The sequence below is a fragment of the Leiobunum rupestre genome, chromosome 6 (genome assembly GCF_980474605.1).
Source record: "Leiobunum rupestre chromosome 6, qqLeiRupe1.1.hap1, whole genome shotgun sequence".
Lineage (NCBI taxonomy): Eukaryota > Metazoa > Arthropoda > Arachnida > Opiliones > Sclerosomatidae > Leiobunum > Leiobunum rupestre.
This window is the reverse complement of record NC_143389.1, coordinates 19,986,515-20,010,145: the sequence shown is the minus strand read 5'-3', so window position 1 is coordinate 20,010,145 and position 23,631 is coordinate 19,986,515. Positions and strand designations below refer to the sequence as shown.

Genomic DNA, 23,631 nt, shown 5'->3' with positions numbered 1-23,631 from the left:
ATTCGTAAAACTAAAAAATACAAATGATTTAATGAATAACAAGGATGGTCTCACCCACGATCGTGTCCTACCGTGCATTAAACTGTTTAAAGAGCAATTTGAATAATATTTGGTTAATTAATTTGTTTCTCTTATACTTAAAAAACAATTAAATTGTATTTTATGTCACGTCATTCACCAACCTCGAGTATGTCTTTGTGTACCCTCGGAACAGTCGTTGCGGATTTTTAAATAATTAAAAAAGGTGTGTTTTTATATTTACTTTATTTTTTATGTACCATCTCACTAGGTACTTTATTCAAATTAATTAAAAAAATTAAGCAATTATCCATTCTTTTATGATAATTAATCTATCACTCTTTTTTCAAAATATTTGGTTTTTCAGTGAGTTTCCATAGACTTACATTTAGTAACCAAGGAAATCTGTGCGAGGTCAATTTATCTTTTTAGTCTGAGTTCACTTTACTAAAAAAGATATATTTTATGATTTTTTTGAACTTTAGTTAGGGTTTTTAGGGTAAATAAAGTAGTCCCAGCTCCCCAGCTCTTGACACTTTCTCTTTATTCTATATAATTAATTTTTAGTAACAAACTATTTTCGGGTCTTTTAAAAATTAATAAATCAATTGGTTTTTAGCATCTTGACTTTGTGGAAAAATACATATTTTTCATTTTAGAATTTAAGCAAATGCCCTAGTAAAGAATGCAATTATTTTAAACTAAATTTTTTTTTTAAATCGTCCAGAACGCAAATTTGTGAAATAGTGTATATTGATTAAAAAATTCATGTGCATCACCCTGACAGGCCCACGCCGTTTGAAAAGTTGACCCGTGTCAAATTAATGTCAATCATAGTAATTTTAATTTGCTACATGGAAGTGTATTAAGTATTTAAGTCCGGTTACCTCATTGTGCAACTGCTAGTCCAGGAATTATTTGCTTTATATTTTGCGAGGGCGTACTCCGAAGACTCCCGAAGTCACGATGAAAATTTAATTTAATTCCTATGACATATATGTGGTTATACGTAGGCGGCAGACGTAGGAAGATATCACTAAGCTCAGCCGGTAGTAAATCCTAACAAAAATGTTATTCTAATAAGGTACTAGTGCGAGCAAATATTTTTCATTCTGGAAAGCGTGGCAATCCAAGGTGACCTTTAATAATATAAGCGTCCGTCGCTTTTCTTATTTCAAGCCCCGATTGGCTGATGCGTTAACGCGCTACTCTCGGTCAGTTTTTCTTGGAAGCCGCTTTGGCGTGTATCGAGGAAACCCGGAGCGACCCTTTCTGTCGGCTTCCCCGTGTCGCTCTCGAGCCATTCGCGATTCGTAGCTCGCCAAGATAACATTCACGAGCGCCGCAATCGCCCGCGAGTCTCGCTCCGTTACAACGCTCTACTCGGTGGTAATTTGATCCGCGGGAAACAGAACGAAAAAGCGTTTCTGACGGACGATGCTCGGGGATAAAAGTTCTTTCATTTTGCCACTTCTCGAGCAACGCGTCAATGTAAATGACAGGCGAAGATTCTAATCGGGGTTGAAAGGCCACTTTCCGGAGATGTACTCTTTCTCGGGGCTCGCCTCGCTAATTTACCTCCTTTTGTGGTATTTTTCGACGTTAATTGGTTGTCAGACGGTTCCGACAATTGGTTCCACTGATGACGAACGAAATGACTTGGAAGGTAGTTTCGAGATGCTGGAAGACTACATGAAAATGTTTGAAAACTCTCCCAAATTGCCACATCAAAGCTCCAAAGAAAGACAGGTAATTTAATGACTAATTGGTCTATTTTTATATTATATGAAATCCACAAAATATAAATAATAATCTTAAATCTGTCATTTACTATTATTTAATTAATAAATTAAGGAAGGTATTTATTTCATAATATATCTGTTAGGGCTTAAACCACACAGTGATAAATATATGTATTTCAATTTAAAATAAATTACGAGAAATGAGGCTTCATCTACCGGAAATAAAATTCTTTTTATTTGATCTGATTACGTAACTGGTCATAAACATCCCTTGTTTTAAGAAACATTTATTCATAGTCCTTGTTTCAAATGATGTATTTTAATTAATTACTTTCGCTAAAAATCTTAAGTGTTCAAGAATTTTCAATTAAAAAAAGAAGAATAAAAATTATTTATCATATATAGCGCTAATATTGGTTTTAAAATATTATTAAAATATCAACTACGTTCATCAAATGGCCACAAAAACGTATACAAAAATCCAAGCGGTTTACTTATTTACTGAATCGGATGATTTGTTGATTTAATTAAACGGGAAGCGAAAATAACTTTTCAAAAAAATATCGTTTCTTAGTAAGAATGTTCATTTGCATACTTATTTAAAGGCGTAGAAATATCAAACGTTCTTAGATCAAAGCTTATCATGATATTTATTTATTTATGTATTTGATTTGGCCAGTTTTGTCATGAATTTCATTGGCTTTTTCGGGAAGAAACGAAATAATAATATTTCCGAGTTATGAAAACAATATAAAATGGAATATTGTAAACATTTGAAAGATAGATCTTAGGAATCGGCCAGATTCAACGTTTTCGAACCCTCGAAATTAAATAACGATAGAATCTGGAATCTTAATCATATCACTCTTTCGAAACTTCTAAATGGTTTAGGGAAAATTGTTCTAGGCAAAGAATTTAGTAATTCAATAAATAGTTTTAAAATGACATACTAGTATGTAGTAGCTTTATAATAACATACTATTATGTAGAAGTTTTCAAATAGCATAATATTATGTAATAGTTTTACAGTAACATTCAATTATGTAGTAGTTTTAAAATGACCTACTATTTTGTAGTTGTTTTAAAATAACTTTCTAATTTGTAGTAGTTTTACAATAACATATTATTTGATAATAGTTTTAAATCAACATAATATTATCTAGCAGTTGTAAAATAACATTGTATTGTGTAGTTTTAAAAGAACATTATATTATCTAGTAGTTTTAAAATAACATTATATTACCAAGTAGTTTTAAAATAACATACTATTATCTAGTAGATTTGAAATAACATACTTCTATCTAGTAGTTTTAAAATAGCATACTATTAACTAGTAGTTTTGAAATAACATTATATTATCTAGTAGTTTTAAAATAACATTATATTACCTAGTAGTTTTAAAATAACATTGTATTTAGTAGTTTTAAAATAACATTGTATTACCTAGTAGTTTTAAAATAACAATATATTATCTAGTAGTTTTAAAATAGCATACTATTAACTAGTAGTTTTGAAATAACATTATATTATCTAGTAGTTTTAAAATAACATTATATTACCTAGTAGTTTTAAAATAACATTGTATTGTGTAGTTTTAAAATAACATTATAATATCTAGTAGTTTTAAAATAACATTATATTATCTAGTAGTTTTAAAATAACATACTATTATCTATTAGTTTTGAAATAACATTATATTATCTAGTAGTTTTAAAATAACATACTATAATCTAGTAGTTTTTAAATAACATACTATTATCTAGTAGTTTTAAAATAACATTATATTATCTAGTAGTTTTAAAATAACATACTATTATCTAGTAGTTTTGAAATAATATATTGTTATGTGACTTAAATTGGAAAATAGTCCCAAGTATTCCAACTTCCAAATTCTCCTATTCGTTTCGTTTTGTTTATATTTTTCTTAAAAACAATCAAAATTCGTGGATAAAATATGGAGGCGTCAAGCGTTCAGTTTTAAAGAGCAAATTATCAGATCGGAATTATAAAACATAGAAAAATGTTTTGTAAGGATATCATTCAACATTCAGAAACCATTCGCTCAAAGTACAACGGACGTTAGGAACTGATTGTTATAGTGCAGAAGCAATAAGGTTATAAAATTCTCATCCTGCCATGGATCTTAAGAAAACCTGAAAATCCCATAAGAGGGAAGCTTATTTGCCTTTTTTTGATTCCGAGACATTTTGACGAAATATGAGTAAATGACGTTCTAAATATTAACCTACCATTTACATATATTTTTTTAAATGAGTAATTTTGTGGCTATGTGCCAAATAACATACGCTGTAATTTACGCTATTTTTATTCAAAAAAGGTCTTTTGACATTGGTGGACATTGTTTGGTAATCGAAATGGAATTGTCTGAGCTCAATTAATCCATGCAATCGTGAAACTACATTGACGACTTAGTGCGGGAATAGATGTTTAGAAATCGTTTATTGGAATTTAGGAGACTGCCATCTAAGAAGACGTATTATTCCGAGATATATTAATTATGGTGAGACGCTTTTGAGATTGGAATATCAAATCGAATCTCAGCGTCATGCTTTCCTGGAATCAGTTCAAATACCGATAAACACTAGGCAAAATAACTCGGAACAACTCCTTTTGAGTTCATTTTGCAAGTTATCTCCTCACTGGCCAAAGAGGTTTTCCCCAGATTTTTTCAGTTTCCCCTTTCCATTAAAACCTGTAGAGGTTAACCGCTATAATAAGTGTACGGTACTGGTGTCTCTGGTGGAATTATAACCCAGCGACCTGAGTTAAAATATTTAAAAGTCACTAGATGACTTTGGCCTAGCTGATGAGAAAAATGAAATTTGGAAAATGATAGTATAGGTCTAGTGAAATGGTTTGGGTTAAAGCATTTCTGTTTTCCATTTTCCCGCATAATGCAATTGCGTATATGAGGGCGAACGGGCCATTTTGCCGGCGGAAATGTTGATGTAGAGGAAGTTAATAAATTGGATGGTATAAGCGAGATTGGAAAATGGTAATTTATTCCCTGTATGAGTGCACTCACGTCTCTATAACCTTCAACTACCTTTAGCGTAAACGCGCGACGAAAACCAGATACTATTTAAAACCCAACTATCATGGTATTAACTTCTGGAACAGTTCAGCTTTTATAACTTATTTGGTTTTAAAAATTAATAATTCTAGATATATTTATGCATTTCATTTACGCGAATGAAGTAAGCCCAGGAATTAATTAACTTCTGTTAACACTACTGTATGAAGAAATGGGGGGGATAATTTTGTAAGAGGTCAAAGCTTTAATTCCTATGAAATTCCTCTTTAATTTGGTTTAAGAAATACTTTAATTAACCTAAAAGGATTTGGCTTAAGAATATTATGGAGACAACTTTGGTTCGAAGACGAAGTAATATGCATCAAAACAGGATTAAACTAATATAACACATCTATTTTAAAGTCAATCCACGTACTTAGTAGCAATACAGTTATTTATTAGCAGAATTACAAGTAAATATCTTGGCAGGTTCTATTTGCCTCGGCTGGTAAATAGTGTATTGATATTTGCCATCGACTTTCGGCAGTGTTTATAGTTAATCATAAGGAGTCCGACTATTTATGCCGTGTGGGTGAGTCTATTCAGGCATAAAATCAGGGTAAAGGATCGTGATATGAAACCGGAAATATAAATCTTGCGAAATGTTTTCAGTGGTTAAACTGAGAAATCGCTGTAAATGTTTTTCGTTTCTGTGAGGACGTAGGGCGATTCTAAGCAAGGTCTTGTGGCAGTGGCGTTTGAACAGATGGTAGGGGAGGCTGAACCCTTAAAATATTAAGGGCAGCACCCCATCAGAGTTTTAATTCGATTTTCTAGTAATTTTTCTTTGCAGAGCAGATAAAATTTTACAACAATCATCTGTCGATGACAGTTTCTAGAGTCTCGAGAACTATAAATACATTGCTGAAGCACAATTTATCAAAACAAATTAAATCAAATATTATATGGGGAAATTATTATACCGCTTCTTAGCAGTTTCGGGCCAATTTAGTGATTTACTTTTTTCGAACAGTCTATGGAAATGCCATCTGGTCGCTTATTCTAATGTGGTGTTCTTGCTCTATTTACTTATAAACGGTTTCGTTTTTGGAAAATTTGGAAGTATAGGTAACATAAAACGATTAAATTCAAAGCTTTGTACTATTATCTTAAATCGAGATCATCAATGAGAACGAGACGATCCAGTTAAGGTTAAGATTGCAGAATTAGTTTCACAATGCTTTCGGCGATAGAGGAAATGCATCTAAATATTTCAATGCCTTTGAAAATGCATCATGGGTATTTAGCTTAAGATCAATACTTTATAATACCTAATTTCAGATATCCTTCCATTAACTGTGAGAATAAGCTAATATTATTTGTAAATATTTAATTTATGTTCCATGGTAAACCTATTGAAAATTGTTCAAAATGTTTTAAAAAGAACTGCTACTGCAAGTTATTACTCGACGCTTGGCTGAGGAAGGACCGCGGTCCGAAAGCCCAAAAAAATATTTAAATAAATTATGTTTTTAAATAACTCCATGCAGTAGCAGTTCTTTTTAAAATATTTTTAACAATTTTTAATATTATTCGGTTGAAACATGCACCTGCTTCCCCGGATCCCACCAATTTTTCAGCATAAGTTTATGAAATACCAAAAGTGTGGGAAAAAACATAACTGATTGACTTGCTTAAAATATTAGATAAGGAAAATGTTGCTTATGGAATTGAAATAAAAAAAATTGAAATTATTATAGAATAATTTCCCTTCGCAGCTTTGGCTATGACTGCTATTTTGTTTGGGTTTTTCTCTGTGCTTAAAAAGCATGGGTGACGTCGTGTGACGTGAGACTGAAATCTTTGAATTGGGATCTTTTACATCGTTAGATTTATGACACACTTAAGGGTTTTTATTCTAGGTTAGTCTATTGTCTAGAAGTTTAGTTTTACTTTTGGATTAAAAAAATTGAGCCTTAAATGCCGCAAAATTTAAATTGGCGAACAATTTTAACGTATAATCATGGAATAAAAACCTTTTTTTTCTCTTTTTTTCTGAAAAATACGGAAGTGTTACCGAAAAAAGGCCTCCGAAATTTGACTGAGAATTTTCGAAGGCGAAAATTTTGCGACTAACAACTCTAATTATAAATATCATAATTGAAATCTTGTATTACAATTTATTTAACAAATTAAACATTCTTAAGCTTTAAGCGCCACCAGTTCGAAAATCCTTGTGGCGCTAATTCTTTTGGTGCCACGATCCAAGATGATTTTTGACAGCTACACTTTTTCCAAAAATACAATTCAATTAAATAATATCGTTAATATATTAGTTTCAATTTGAATATTTGTATCTCAGATTATTTGGCTGTAAACAAACAAAGTTGATCTTTAGTTCTTACCAAATTGATTTTCGCTAATAAAGGGTAGAAGAAAAGCGTATGGTCAGAAATTTTCAACATGTCAAGAAACATATAACAATAACACTCTTCATTTATTTTATTTCTTTACAACTAAATAACTAACTTACGTCATAAAATATATAGTTAAATATTTGTATCCTTTTTAATGAATTAAGATCACAAAAATATTTAAAACGCTTCTTTAAATCTTGAAATACAGGCTTTTATGCTTTTGAAAGATAAATTTGGTCTGTAAACCGTTGGCCATGAGTTGGTTGGACCCTAAAACGTTCAGTGGGGCGACAACGCCACGCCGGCTCGTACACTCTGTTTGAAAAGTCTTCGACAGCTGAAATTTTTGCCCTCTTTTTAATTCTGCTAGAAAACTATAATAGATAGTTCGATGAAACCTATTGCAACTTTTATTTTTTTTCCAATATCTTTCGTTATTTATTGGTTTCGTCCGCCAAAAATTAATAGTTTGGCGGGAACCGTCAAAACTCATTTTTGACAACTGTTTAAATATTGGTTCTACGGCACTGACTCGCGCGTTTTTGAATTCACAATGGTCGATTCATATTTAGAAAGTGGAAAAATTATCCCTCTACAACCAACGGTTGAGAAGTTATAGCGTTTCAAAACTTACCTCTAAACTAGGAAACACCTAAAATGCATCAAGCGATTATAAATAACGCAACTTCGACGACAATTTGGAAACGCGATAGCTTCTCAACCGTTGGTTGTAGAGAGATAATTTTTCCACTTTCTAAATATGAATCGACCATTGTGAATTCAAAAACGCGCGAGTCAGTGCCGTAGAACCAATATTTAAACTGTTGTCAAAAATGAGTTTTGACGGTTCCCGCCAAACTATTAATTTTTGGCGGACGAAACCGATAAATAACGAAAGATATTGGAAAATAAATAAAAGTTGCAATTGGTTTCATCGAGCCATCTATTATAGTTTTCTAGCAGAATTAAAAAGAGGGCAAAAATTTCAGCTGTCGAAGACTTTTCAAACAGAGTGTACATATGGAACCGACTGTTTCATAGTGTAAAACAATCTTTCAAGTTGGTCCGTTAAGTGGATATTTCCGAAGCTTTTTGGGGCCCCGCTCTCTATAAAAAATTGAACAGGGGGGGGGGGGGCATTGAGATTTTTGCGGGGGGGGCCTCTGAGTTCTCAGCTACGCCACTGTTGCCAGCTTCAAAATATAGAATTGGCTAACTTCTACATTCCGACACGTAAAAAGCTAGTTTATCACCTTATTTTTTCAATATTTTATGACTGTTGCACAGGATTCAACGTGAAATTTTCAAGCGATAAGAAGCTTGGAGAACGTACGCTATTGGGAAAAGTAGAATAAATTTTGATTAAAAAGGAAATTATAGACTTCGTACGTAGTTTAAAATTTGTACAGCAGTATCGACACCTACCGACCGGGTTAAATATTGAATGTGTGAATCCTGTCTGGTCCTTTAACATTATCTCCGCTCAACAACTAAGTTTCAGCCTTAGAATCATTTATAATAAAGGTAGTATGCTATATCCTCATAAAATTTAGATGGCAGGTATTATTTTAGATGGCGTTATTGCAGTGGGTCCGTAATTGGTTCAGTGTATCAAAGATCTTTAGCTACCAACCAATTCATCTACCGAGAAGAAACCTTTCCTCAGGTAGACTAGGAGTTGCGGTAACAGATGTTTTGGAATATTCAAGTTTATTTGGCATGAATCAAGAGCTTACCGAGAAATTTGATGTATAACCTTCAAATTGTTACTATTGATACCTTGACTATGCTATGTAAATGCCAGATAATTAGGTAGAACAACAAATTATATCAAAAAGCAGGTACATTGTTTTACGTGTGATCAATATAGGATATTTAGATAGAAATTGCTTTAGACAATTACCAATTTTTGTACACTCGTGAAATTTCTGTTTTTTATTTATTTATTTATTTATTTATTGATTTATTTTTAACTTGATTTATTTTAATTGCTATCAGCTAAGTTTAGAAATAAATATTTTTCCGAAAACCAAATGATATTCCTCATTTTCTAACAGATAATTCTTTTCGGAAAATGTTGGCTTATAATAGTAATGAATTTAATTTGCATTCGTTATTTTATTGGTGTACCAACCATATTATAAAAATATATTTTTCAAATAACAAAACCATTAAACTGTGTAATAAATGCCACCAATATAATAAATAATAAGAGTAAGAAAATTATATAATCAGAAGGAACTAATTTTCGTGCACTTTTTTATTGCTTTAAGAAAGATTTTGGATAACCTCTCATTCTTCAGAAACTGATTTGCTTTCCCTTCGTGGCTATATTATATAAATATATTTTAATAAAATAACGGATTTAACTAAAAAAGTTTTAAAACCTAATAATAAAATTAGAGTAAGAAAATTATTAATTAGAAGAGCCAGGCTTCCATCGTCAAAATGCAAGCCAACCATAACCACGTGATAGCTTTTTGCGTCAAAAATCGAGCTCTCCTATTGGTCGGTGACTTTGGTATAAAAATTCGTCAAAATAACAGCGTCGCCGATTAACAGGAATCGCTAAAACGTCTCTGCACCACAATTTCGATTGCGAGGATCGCCAAATAAACAGCTCGTTAAATCTGAATCGCTAAATTGCGATCCTGTTAAAATTAACAGGAATCGCAAAACGACAGAGTCAATATTAAAAAGAACAATTTAATAAACCGGTGTATAACCATAATTTTTACAGCAATCAATACATTTTGAATTCCCTATCAAACAAACATCTGACCAGCATCCATAGCTATTCATTTTATTATTTTTACACTAGCTTTCTATTTGGTATTTTCTAGTGTTGTTAATTTGCCGGAAAAATAAAATGCCGAAACTTTTCCAGAAAATTTTCCGAATTGTCTAACATTATCTGCAAATCGGAAAAATTAAAAATTGAAATTTTAATTACTTTTAAAGGTTTTTAATGTTTTTAACTTTTTATTTATTTAAAATGTCTATACTATCAGTAAACATACTACAAAACATTAATAGTGTTACATTGTTAATCAGTATATACTAGTCTAGAGGTTTAGTTTTGGATTCGAAAAAATGAGGCGAAAATGTCGCTTTATTTAAATTTGTAAACAATTTATTAGACTAATCATGGAATGAATACTTTTTTATTTTTTTCGGAAAACTCCTCGGGCATTTTCCGACTTACAACACTAGGAGTTTTGGTATAAATATTTATTCGTTTGAGGAATGAATGACACAAATAAAATATAAACAGGCGATAAAAACCTTTTTTTTTTCAACTTTCCCACAATACGGATTTATTGCCGTCGTTAGCTAAATTGAATTCAGCTCCTTTTTGAATAAATAACCCTCAATTAATTTTTTATCGATACCAATATTTTCGATGTAAAGACTTTTTGTATTATGCAAATACATACTTACATGTAGATGGAATTCCCGGGATTCCCACCGCGTACAGGGTGTTTTTTTTTGGTTCGGGCAAGTGATTTGTTACAAAAACTAAAGATAGAAATAATAAATTTTTATGGTTAAGAACACTGATCGGTGAAATTTCACCTTTTTTGGAATTATTTTCACACTTTTATAAAAAAAAATTCCACCACTAGGTGCTAAATCAATTTGGTAATTGGGAATTTGTAGAGCTTGATTTGAAACCCACGAATACCTGTGGTTAAATGGAGAAAGACCTATTTTTCACTGAAAAACCTGATTTCAAAAATTGACAAGTTGGGTATTACAAAATAAACTTGTTTGATCCGGGAAAGAGATAGCAAAGATATGCACTCATTCACGTATCATTGGAATCAACGAAAACCTCTGATTATGGAATACCTGTACCAGTTTTAATAAAATGTAAATGCCACACACGCAGAATAGTTTGCAAGTTCAGAAACAAAATTCGGGATTCATTTAATACAATGATTTATTTCAAAGACGCTAAATTATTGTTTACAAAGTGGGTGCAATTATTCCCCCATCGGCTGCAACGCAAGCTTGATCTCGGACACTCTATAACTTCTGTTGTTACTTCTTGACAAGAAATTTGAATTATCCGGCGAAGTTCGGCTCTCGTTTCAAGAGGAGTTAAATGAACCCTTTCTTTGAAAAATCACCACAGAAAAAAGTCTAGCGGTGTCAGATCGTAAGACCTTGCGGGCCAAGAACTGGAACATTTCTTTCAATTCATCTGTGAGGATAAACGTTGTTCAGGAATTACACACCTCTCTGCGATAATGTCGTGCAGCGCCATCTTGCTGAAACCAAATTCGGCCTCTTTCAGGCTACAGAATGGTCGTCGATTGCATCTGTCAGCTCGTTCTGTTAACAACGCAAGTATAGTTCTGGCCGTTGACATTTTGAGGCCAACACACTGGACCAACCAAACGATTTCCTAAACGTCAAACACAAACAATTAAGCTCTGGAACTGAGCTTGGTGATGAGGTTCGAGTCCCCAGTGAGTGTTTTCATCCTGCAAAAGGAGATTATCTTGATGGTTGAAAGGTCAATCTCTTGAAGAAGAACATTCGTCAGTCTAAAGAACACGGTGCTCAAATTGGGTATCGTCCCTCACCACATTGAGCAGACAGTTACGGAAGTCATAACGCCTTTGAAAATTCACACAAATCACTAATTGGTGAAGCAACCTAAATCGGCACTAGCAGTCACGCAACTTCTTCGAAGGTATGCAAGAATAGTGTTCTCAAAGTCAAAATTAGTTTGACCCCATGCATCCACGAAACATAGGTTCGACATCGCCAAACTGTTGAAAGTCACTGACAGCTCGCTCAACTGTATTAAGGTACTTCCTCCGGAGTACCAGGCAACAATTTCGGTACGCTCCGCTATTGAATAACGATAACAATGTTGTTAAGGAAAAAGTGACTTCCATTTAATTACCAAAAATGTACGGGAACTTTAAACCAATTATGTCTAATTAGATCTTGAAAAAATTATTTTCCAAGTTTTTTTAAGGCTAAAAAACGTTCGCAACAAGAAAAATGATTGAAATTTAGATGGGTAAGCTATGCTTACGTAATAGTGGGCGCGGCTATCGCTTTCCTGGCGCTAACAAGTTTACTATTGCGTGCTTATCTTGTCAATTTTTCAAGTCGCGTGTTTCATTCAAAAATGGGTCTTTTTCCATTGAAATGAAGGTATTCGTAGGTTTCAGATTCTGCTTTACAAATTCGCATTTGATAAAAATCTAGCAAACAATAATTTTTCTAAAAGTGTGAAAATATTTTCCGAAAACTTTGAAAATCCTCCAAACAATGTCCTCCAGTGTTTCAAATTAACAAAAAAATTTAAGTTTTTCATTAAGTAGTTTTCATCAAAAATTACTTTTCCGAAAAAAAACCACCTGTATATTGCCACTCTCTTAAAGTGAATATAACGTTTATTATTTCAGCCGCCTTGTTCAAAGAATACCAATATCGAACACTCCCTTTTATGACCTTTCCGATTTTCGGCTCTGCTTAACTGTTTAATAGCATAAGAAATCCCTAAAATTATTGGTGTTTTTCGTAAAAAACGAACCTAATTTAACATATCATGAAAAATTCCTTAGTTTTGAGATGGATTTTCAACAAAAGAAAATTGGGAACCATTAATACGTTTAATCGCGTGTGTTATTGATTTAATGGATATGAAATCAGGAGAGAGTCCTTTTCATTTATCGTTCTTTTAATAAATTAACTTGGCCTTCTTGTTTAAATGTTTCGTTTATTTCTTGGTTTTTGTTAATTTTCGAATTTGATTTTATAGAAACATCTATTAAATGATCTATTTTAAATGATGAATTTTATAACTTACTCGTTAGATTGAAAAATAAAATAAAATTTATTTACAATTAATCAATACATTCAGAATGAAGTTTTAAATAACCAACTTCTTAAATTCACTGTCGAAAAGCATTTAAACTTTTTTCCTTTTTAGTCAAGATTTACCGTACTTTTATCCCAAAAGGTTTCCTAGAATTTTTTTTATCTAAGGCTTAAGTGACAGATAGGACGGCAATTTTTCGAATTTAGCGAATCATCGCTGTCGTGAGCAATTCCAACCGTATCACTGAACATCATCATGGTCAGATGGTTCCAAAAAAGGTTCCATCCTACATCAAGGTTCAGGGATCGAAGCTGACTCTCTTTCAACAGTTTTTTGACACGCTACTTGTAAAGTCAACAAATTCTTTCCAGTATCGAAAATAACGAAGATTTCACGTATCCCAATATAAACGCTTCCATTTTTGAGTCAGCGTTAAATCTCTTTAGATTGTTGTTCCATGTTCAGACCTAATTATTATCTTAGTTTGCACGTTGGTCGAGTACCTGCTAGTGAAAATATATATCCTTATAAATATTATTGTACCTCTTTTAAAGTAACGCTTTCGTTATTCATTATTAATACGAATGAATTTCGCGTGTCAGTATAACAATAATAATAATAATAATAATCAGCTAGGCTAATACCCAAGGCACCACCTTAGGCCTAAGTCATCATGCGACTTTTGAAACCATTAATTCAGGTGGCCGGGTTACAATGCGTAGGAGGGTGGTGGCAAGCCCTGCATGCCACGCGTTCGAGCCAACAGCTCCCTACACTAACTATTACCGTTAACCTCAACAAGCTGATCTGATTAAGTATCAAATAATCGTAATTCAATTGGGTTTTAAAAATTTCATTACGACACAGATGTAAAATACAGGTTGAATTGATCAAAGCTATACCACGAGTCGAGGTTTAGTATAAACAAAAACCATGGGCTTTTACTTTAACAAAAGCTCGTTAATAATTGAGATACTACACAAGATAATAACTAAATGATATCTCTTGGATTTAAACCATCATATGGAAACGCTTAAGGCGGGTTTATAAAGGGGCGAGAAAAGCGAAAGAAGCTTGTGCATGAAGCCGAAAGCTGATCGACGCTATCGGAAAAAGCTTTCGGAATCTGCCTCTGCGCAGTAAGCTATTGTTTACAAAAGCGCTTGTCGTGCTGAGTTCGTTGCTCAACTTGACGTGATCACGTGGTTCGTTTAGTCTTAATGGCGGCTACGAAAGAAAGTCAAAATATTGCGTGCTGAATGCAATTTATTTATTATGGCTTCAAAAACGAAAAAAGCTAATTTTAAAAAAGATAAATAAATTAAATAAAAAATTAAAGAAATCCACGAAGGTCATAGAAAGGGTTGCCTTATTATTGGTTAAATACGACCACGTGATTTCAAGCGAGAGCCGAGACCTCAGAAAAACACGCGAGAATATCAAACGGAGTTTGATGCCGCCAGCGTCGGAATTCGGCGTAAGCTGTCTGCTACAGCAAGTAGGAAATCGGCTCTCGCTTCTTTGTAAACGCTTACGCGAGAGGCGGTGCCAACGAAAAAGTTTCAGATTCTACAAAAAGCTTCGGCTTTTCGCTCGCTTATAAACCCGCCTTTAGATTAAAGCTCTGAGTCCGAGAGGCTTTGCTATATTAATAAGATATCTAATTAAAAATTAGCGAAGTAAACTAGCTTGAATTTATATTTATTAATTTTAATGTTTTTTTTAAAAAAACTGTATCTTCTGTTTAAAATACTCCATAGTCCGGACTCTACGCATCGTTGTTTTGAAATTTTTACCTCGAAAATATATTTAAATATTTTTATAAAAATAACTACTATTAACAGGGCAATAATGACCCTTAAAAATAGCGATAATTTTTATTTTTATACCAATACTAAAAACACATTCTCTTGTGGATAAACTTGACGCAAAAATATTTTTTAGTCTTTCTATATTACGTGTTTATGCGCCTTTGAAAAGCGTTTCAAGTACAGCTTAATAAAAATAAATTTTAAAAATTTTGTTTACATAGCCTACGTACGTTTAGTCAAATACTTGATATTGTGAAAAGTGAAAAAACAATTCTATTTAACCGTTTTTGTGCTTAAAATAGAATATACATGCGCAGTTAATTTAAGGGTCTCTTTAACGGAACGAGTAAATATACCACTTTAAAGTTTATTTTCATCTTTCCATAAGTAGCATAATAGCATTAATAATTTCCCGTATTGTTTTAATTCTAATTGCGTGACACCGATAATCCCGCCAACCTCCGACTTCGAGGTAGTATATTTCGCTATTTAGACATAAGGGGGCTCTACGGATTTCGCATACATGTAGCTCGTATAGTTAGTTCAGTTATTTTTTTTCTTTTTAACATACTTATGGTTATTATATTACTTCTGGTCTTACTAAAACAATAACAATGAAAAATTTACATTTACAATTAATCTAGTATGAAATGTTCAACTTCATTAAAGATACTCAAAGTCAGACTTTAGAAAAATCCCCGAAAAAATTGGTTATAAATAAAAAAAACGAATATCCTTAATTATTCTTCATTAAATATGAAAATTTAAAAAAAATCCATCATTTAAAAAACTTCTTACTCACTTACAATTTTTAAAGCAACCCTTTTGAACAAGACTTGATCCAATGTTCAAATTATGATCCAAGTTAAAACAAGTCCCCTCGTTTGAAATTAATACCGTTGGGATTAAGTAAATTTATCAAATCGAAATGAAGTTTCGTTATTTTCGATCAAAATCAAATTTTAATTTGCCTAATTTTGAGTCTAATTTGAAATTTAAATTAATCCACCATTTCCCTAGGGTTTAACCGATCAAGAATATTTATTGGGAAGGAATTTTTAGAAAAGGTTCATAAAATATACCTTTCTTTAAAGTAGCGTTGCTTTCTTGTTTTAATCTTCCCAGTTTTGGATAAAGCTTTTCATTTAAATATCATCCACAAGAGAATGCCCTTAGGAGCCGTTGGAAAATTGTGTTCTTGGTAAAATAATTGTAAATCAAACTCAATTAGGTGGAGCAATGTTTAAAAAATCGAATTTTCTACATGGTACGTGAGAACGTCTTAAGATTGATTATCATTAGCGCAAATAAGGATTTTTTTAATTTTGGCATGTGCACGGTTTTAACGCTCGTTAAAGGAAGAAATATTTCCCGCGCTAGTGGAAACTTAAGTAATCTCGTAATTAAGTAATTGCTTAAGTGAGAACATAACATTCATACACGAGCAAAATGAAAGCACCGCGCATTTTTATGCCTGACTCGAAACAGAGGCTGTGTTTGTCCTGAGGCCCAAAATCCATTATCCTAAATAGAAGACTTGCTTACATAATTAACATTTTCAAAGGAGCCATTATCGGCATACGTGGCGGGTATGGTTGGCGAAAGAAGAAGCTTCCTCGACAGAGTACACCAAAGGAAGAGGAAAGCGGATTTTATTTGCCTATTAATGTTTTAAGAAATCTATAGCAACGAGGTACCCAAATTTCCAATTTTAAAGGCAAAATCACCGTTATATTGTAGTTTTATTTTATTAGAAGGTTTAAGTATATTTTTGAGATTGAAAATAACTAAAAATTGCTCATTCAGCACCCTTTCTTTAGTAGCTGTAAAATTTAGATACCGCTTTGCTTTTTAAAGGTTTTCTGGCTTTGTAAGAAAATTGAATTAAAACATTTTATAATATTTCAAAGAGTTTAAGGGACTCTCTTTCCTCCTGTTCATTTACAACGTTGCTTCAAAAAAATTACAGATTTAGAAAGTTTCAAATATAAGGGCAACACTACCATTACGAAAAGGTATTAAACGCCAAACCATTCTCCATCTGTCTGATTCGTGGTTTCATACTTTCAGATTTATTTATTTGATTTCAATTGACTTATTTGAGTTTTTTAATTTTAAAACATTTGAATATATTTCTCTTGATAAACTGGGTTCAGTGTTGATGTAAATCAAAAAATTTAATTTCCACAAAGGTCGCTAGGGATTTGCAATGCTTCATAAACTATTGTTTACATTTTCATACGCACATTAAATCATCCATTAAAAATACACATTTGACTTAAGTTACGATATAAGCCATGATTGAAATCGAACAACCCCGGGGAGTACCGGTCATACAAATCGCAAATGTTTTTTTCAGTCCAGGCTACTTTAAAACGCTCTGAATTATTCTTCACCTTCCAAAAAATACACATTCCTCATTCAATAACGTATTAATTATTTCCCTAATTCAACGGTTCGTTGAAATAAAAAGGTGCTTGGATCATCTTACCCCGGAGCCGGATAGTTAAGGCATTAAAATATTACAGTCACAGCTTTTGAATAACGATCAAAGGGTTAATTTCTAGTTTTTTTTAATATCTGCACATTGAAATATCATAATTAACTTACGCACGTGGAAATTGAAAAGGTGTATCAAATCTCTTAATAACTCATAATTCATCAAAGACGAGAGAGAGTTCAAATTTATCGAAATATTTGAAATGCCTCGCGGCTTAGTAGGCCTTAGTTCAAGCTAAAGTATTAAGTATTTGCGTATAATAATAAGAACATTATCTTTTGACAGGGAAGTGGCGGAAATTGGTAGAAATGAAACTCAATTGCTGAAACAAAATATCGCTACTAAAAATCCTTCATTTTAAACTATTAAAATTGTAATGGTTTTTATTGGTCTTCATTTATGATTTCCTCCATTTAAACACTGGAAACACAAATATTTTCATACATTTGTAACATCAGTGTGCGGCGTGCCAATATTATATTTGCTTATCATCCCTCTACAAGAAAACCGCAACATTATCGTCTTTTATTCAAGATTTATATTTCTGAAATTTTCCACTTCTTCTGAAAATTTTTCTATCCTAAGCTTTTGCGAGACGTAGCACTCCCACACGTCCAAATATCGCGATCTTAATGCGCTGCAACATTTTGTAGAGTATAAATGATTGAACGACCTTTTTCTTTATATGTAGGACGAAATCGATAAGGAAAATGAACCGGATCCAACTTTATTTGCAACGGAAGTAGCTAGCGAAGTTCCGGATGAGAACACTTCGGAACTCAAATACGAAGAGGAGCAAGTGTGGAAGATGGTTGAGGACGATCAAGAGGGTTGCAGATGTGTCAGTAACGAGGATTTAGTCTGTACTGGAACCGAAGGAATTCCCAAGCCCATAAACTGCATTTCAGCCAATAAAACCAAAGCTTTAAGATTGTGAGTATATGGATCGATTCATACGCTGACACATTGCGGTCTCTCGCTTTGCCATAGGATCTGCCTCTCAAGCATATGCCATACGTATACACGCATTTATAAATCTTCATACATATATATTAAAACTAAACATAAAGAGAGGAAATATTTGGATATCCGAGGGCTCATGTTTTTCCTTATACATAAATTCTTATTTATCTATTTCTAAAAGCCTTATTTTTTGTTTTGTAAGAGTTTTTGTTTTAATTTTTGCGCATATCTTAGTCAAATCCCAAAACTATTTCGAATATTTCCCCTTAATAAATGTTGAGGGGTTCGTTTTCAAAAAATGTGCGTTTGTTAAGACGAAATAGCTATTGTATTTTTCTAAAAAAATACAACACAAAATTGAATAATGGTAAATAGTAAGCTTAAAGGGTGTTGTAGGTTTCCCTAGCGACAGCAAATATAGAGGGATTCTCATAATCAAAGAAAGAGGTATACTGGTCTCCAAGTGTCTAGAGGTATTGCCTTTAATGCAAGGGTGGTCTAGGGTGTGATTACTAATAAAATAAATGGCAAGTGTCGGATGTACAAGTAAAATATATTTTGAACACTCAAACATACAAAAATATAACACTAATGAAATAGGCCTGTACATGTACACCGGGTGTGAAATTAAGAAAATAGCTACTTCAATATGAAACTCAAAGTAAGGCCGATGGGAATAATTAAGAATACTGAGTTATATAAAAGATGTGAGAAAGAAGGTTCTACAGAAAAACAATGGTTTACGTACGTGGATATGTATCTTTGTTCGTGTGACCATATCCTAGAAATAGTAATACTATAAGTTATTTTTAAGATTAAATACGTTCAATAAAAATTAAGCGAAACAATAGGATGTGCTAGATATATTTACAAGGATTTATAAATAATGTTATCTATTACACATTAAAACAACTTCGTTCGTTCCTAACACCAAATGTGTTAAGCACTGTAACGATTGATAACAAGATGTCGGAGCTTGTTAACATAATCGGCAAAAGCGTAGCCGTAAAGAGAGGTTATATGAACTTGGCGTTCATCTCAAGAGTAAGGCCATGAGCGCAAACACGAAGAGCAGATGATGGCTGTTGGGGTCATCACTCACCAACGTTCATTTGTCCGTTGGCTAGTGACGGTGCCTTGCGTAACTTAAATGGTTTTCAACAACCTTACCATCGACACTAATGGTTAGAGGGCAAAGCTATTTTAGCTCTGATCAACCATAAGATAAAAATAATATTAAATTATTTTATTTATTATTACACAAATATGAAAAACTTTTATTGTTGTCTATTTCAGTGGAAATGGCTCTTAGGGTTTTGAATTTTAAGCAACGGCTCCTAGTTTTTAGAAGACATAAAACTTTGGATTGCTTTTTCTCAGTTATCACTCGCTGCTTAGGCCTTAGATTTAAATTTAAAATAATCTTGGCCTGTATTGACGTATATAGCATATTTCTGAAACTCAAACTAAAATTACGAAAAGAGTATTTTTATTATTTAAAGTACGAATTTAGCACAATGAATATTCAACTCGCAGTTGTCCTTCGTGAAACTCGCCGACGATGCACTGGATAATTTAATAATGATACTTTTAAGATCTTACGGTTTTTGAAGAAATTTAAATTCTTGAATTATTTATTAAAAAAACTAAATTTATTCGCAGAATTTGAAATTGTCCAATAGCGGCCACTTTACACGGCTGCTGAAAAAACCTACCTTTTTAATCGCGAAGGAGTAACCAAGGCCTAGGGAAAATAAAAACACTTTTTTAAAGTAAAAGTAACGCTTATTTTGGCATACTGATTATAAATTATAAAATACGAACATAAAATTAATGTTATAATTGGCTATTAAGTTACTTATGATAACATGTAGAAATCAGCCTTATTAAAGGGCCAGAGAATCGTTCAAATTTAACAAATTCCTCGCCCTAGTGTCCGGAAACTCAAATGATTATCTAGCTGTAAATCATTGATATTTGATCAGTGGCAGATTAAACAAACAGCTTAATGGTGGTGCCTGGGCTATTGGCCTAACTGATTATTATTATTATTATTATTAGCTTATGGGCCCGGAATTTGCCAAAGGAAAGGGGCCCGAGATGGAGTAGCGTATCCTATAGGATTGCCATCCTTAACGTTGAGGGTAATAGTTAATCCGATGCACAGTATGTGGATTCACTAAAAATTAGCTTCGACTCATGACTAACTTACTAACTAATCTACTAAAATCATCAAATTTATTTTTAGCATTAGAGGAAACACGTCGAAGTAAACATTTTGGGAGTAAATTTAAAATGAAAATTGAAAGTTATTTGAAACTAAAAAGTAATTTTATATTTCCTTATAAGTAGCTGAAAACCTTTTACGAATTTGATAATCCAAGGAAATGGAAAAAACTTGGTCAAGCCTCGTAAATAAAGTTTAGGGTTTGGAAAAGCAAACCTTTGCGTTACAGAAAGAAAAGTGAAACATAACAAAGTTATTATCCTCTAAGAGTTTATGACCACAGAAAGTGAACGTTTTTCCCTTTAAATTTTCTTTAACATTTTATGTATCTTAAACATTAAGTTTCGTAGAAAATGTTTTAAGACAATCTTACTGCTACGCCTCCACTTTAGATAAATATATTTTTCTTTAAGGAACTAAATTAAGAGCTTTACCGAAAAGCAACTATTTTCATTCCAAATATAAAACACAGTTTTTGGTAAGACACGCTTTTAATAAAACTAAAACCACTTCGGCAAAATATGCTTTCTTGCAGGGGTTGAATATTTTACTACTAATCCTAACATTTAAAATTTACATGAGCGCTAGTGGCCCGGCAGTTGCGTTTTAAACACGTTAAATTGAATAATTTCTAGTTTTATCTTTTAGCTCACTTTGAAAGCGCAACCGGTCACTTGGCTAAATTTGAAATGAGAAGCCATATAAAATATAGAAGAGGAATGATAAATTTGTCGATTTATCGTATCCTCACACTTACGGCTTATTAACTTCCGCTAATGTGGTGGTAGTAGAAGAAAGAGGAGCCTTAGACGTTTAAACTTAGCGCATGAACAAAAGAATAATAATAATAATAATAAATATATATATATATATTATTATAATTATTATAATTATTATTATTCTTTTGTTATATATATATATAAATTTATTTATATACAGGGTGTTTTTTTGCTCGAAAAACTGATTTTTTTCAAAACCTATGTTTTCTAGAAAGTTGAAATTTGTACTGTACATTATACTACCAAAATTGCATCTAAATCTAAAAACATTTTCACGTTTTTTGAAAAGTTTTATAATATTTATTTATATATATATATATATATATATATATATATATATATATATATATATATATATACATATATATATTAATCGTTATCAAAAGCAATTTTTGATGCGCTACAATTAATCTTATTATGAAATAGCGCGATATTTCTATTTAGTCGTTTAGGGCAGTGAAGTGGAATGGTTTCTAGAATAGAGGGACAATCTATCTTATTGGTTAACAACCTATTTAGTAATTTAGTATCTGAATATACAGGACTTTCAGCAATGGTGTCTAGGCAATTTTTCAGTAAAAAGTCTTTGTAGTTGTGGGTTTGACCTAAAACTAATTCGTAGAGATGGAAGCATTCCTTTTTATATTTTCAAATTTCTCTAAACAGACAGCAGAAGCGTTACTAAAAATACAACATTTGTTTAAAGTTATTAAACACTGAGTAGAATCTAGCATCCGACATATTTTAAAGGAACAACCTAGAAGCTTATGAGATTTTTTACTCGTTTGTTCCACGTGATAATTGTATATTATGGTGCAGTCAAAATAAAAACCCAAATACTTGACTTGAAAATAGTACCATTTAAATTATAATCAAAATATTGTAATAAAGTCTTCTATAACTTTTTTAATTAATTATTTCGCATATTGTCTTCATACACCATGAGTTTAAATTATCTAAGTCCGCTTGCAAGGCTCGGGAGTCAGCCGGGGAACAGGTTTCATCGGCAAGTTGGAATATTTGACAGCTTTTAATAGTGCACGGAATGTCATAGATAAAAATGTTTAAAAAAAGAGGTCCCAACGGCAATAGTTAGTGTAGGGAGCTGTTGACTCGCGGGGCATGAAGGGCTTGCCACCACCATCCTACGCATTGTAACCCGGCCACCTGAATTTTTGGCTTTAAAAGTCGCTTGATGACCTCGGTGGTGCCTTGGGTATTAGCCTAGCTGATTATTTTTATACATTACATTTTAGGTAATTATATATATATATATATATATATAACGTCATATGTGGGACCTCTTTTTCTCAATATCTACATCGATGACATTCCATGCACTATTCATAGCTGTCAAAAATTTGAACTTGATGATGACCATATTCCCCTTGAGATAAATCATCTAGTGAATTTCTAAAAACATCAGAAATAATGGCTTATAGCGTATATAATATTAATTACATTGCCTTAGAGAGTGTAAATTTTAAAATAAACATCGTTCGGTAAATTTTGAGTCGTGAGACGTTGTAAACATTCGCAATTTGGGGGGAATTCGTGGCCAGTGAAATCTTCATTGAGCCTGCAAATGTATATGTTTCATTTGGAATGGGTACTTTTCCGTTAAAAGCATTATATTATAAACTTACTATTTAAATTTATAAACCTGATATTAATTAGATACAACAGCTACGCGGAAGTATGGCGAAAGTAATTTTTGGAATACCTTCGCACCCAATTAATTTCTTCTTATCGACTTGAATATTTCGGCAATAGGTCTTTAACAAACGCACCCGGCACGTAGTAAGTTTTGGGAAATGACTAAAGTTGTGTCGCTATTAGTGGCAGGCTGGAAAATCAATCAGGCGGACGATTTCGACGGAACGTCGCGACGGTTCCGCGGATCGTCCCAGTTAGCGGTTGACATTTGATCCCACTAGAAGTTGCGCTTTTTGCCTCCGATCAAATATTTCATGTCATAAAGGAATCCATTGATTTATCCCTCGAGAGATGCACTTGTCAAGAAAGGAACATCCAGAAGTCGCGGATCGAGATAGCGTTTCCCGCAGCGAAGGCTCTCGGCCCTTTCAACACTTCGAAACTCGCGGAAAGAGACGCGTTGAAAAGGTGAAAATATCAAATACTTTCGAAAAATGAAGGAAAAAAATCGTAAACAGTTTGAATACATTTTTCTTAAGACTCTCTGAGCTGATTTATAACTACCCCTGAATTTGTAAACTACATAAACATTTCAATCTTGTTAACAATATTTTTACAGATTCATTTTAAATATTTGTT

General features: G+C 32.5%; 1 protein-coding gene across 1 annotated transcript; it reads left to right on the top strand.

Moving 5' to 3' along the window:
• The first annotated feature begins 1,351 nt into the window (after nt 1–1,351).
• On the top strand, nt 1,352–23,390 carry LOC149940252 (uncharacterized). The gene is made up of 3 exons (XM_090179189.1): nt 1,352–1,767; nt 18,059–18,300; nt 23,342–23,390. Exons 1-3 carry the CDS (start codon nt 1,561–1,563, stop codon nt 23,388–23,390), a joined length of 498 nt encoding a protein of 165 aa, XP_090035315.1. The 5' UTR covers nt 1,352–1,560.
• The last annotated feature ends 241 nt before the right edge of the window (nt 23,391–23,631 follow it).

Coding starts and splice junctions, on each gene's coding strand:
- LOC149940252 (XM_090179189.1), top strand. CDS start 1,561: ATGTACTCTTTCTCGGGGCTCGCCTCGCTAATTTACCTCCTTTTGTGG. Junction 1,768..18,058: donor AAAGCTCCAAAGAAAGACAG/GTAATTTAATGA, acceptor CTTTATATGTAG/GACGAAATCGATAAGGAAAA. Junction 18,301..23,341: donor AAAACCAAAGCTTTAAGATT/GTGAGTATATGG, acceptor TTATCCCTCGAG/AGATGCACTTGTCAAGAAAG.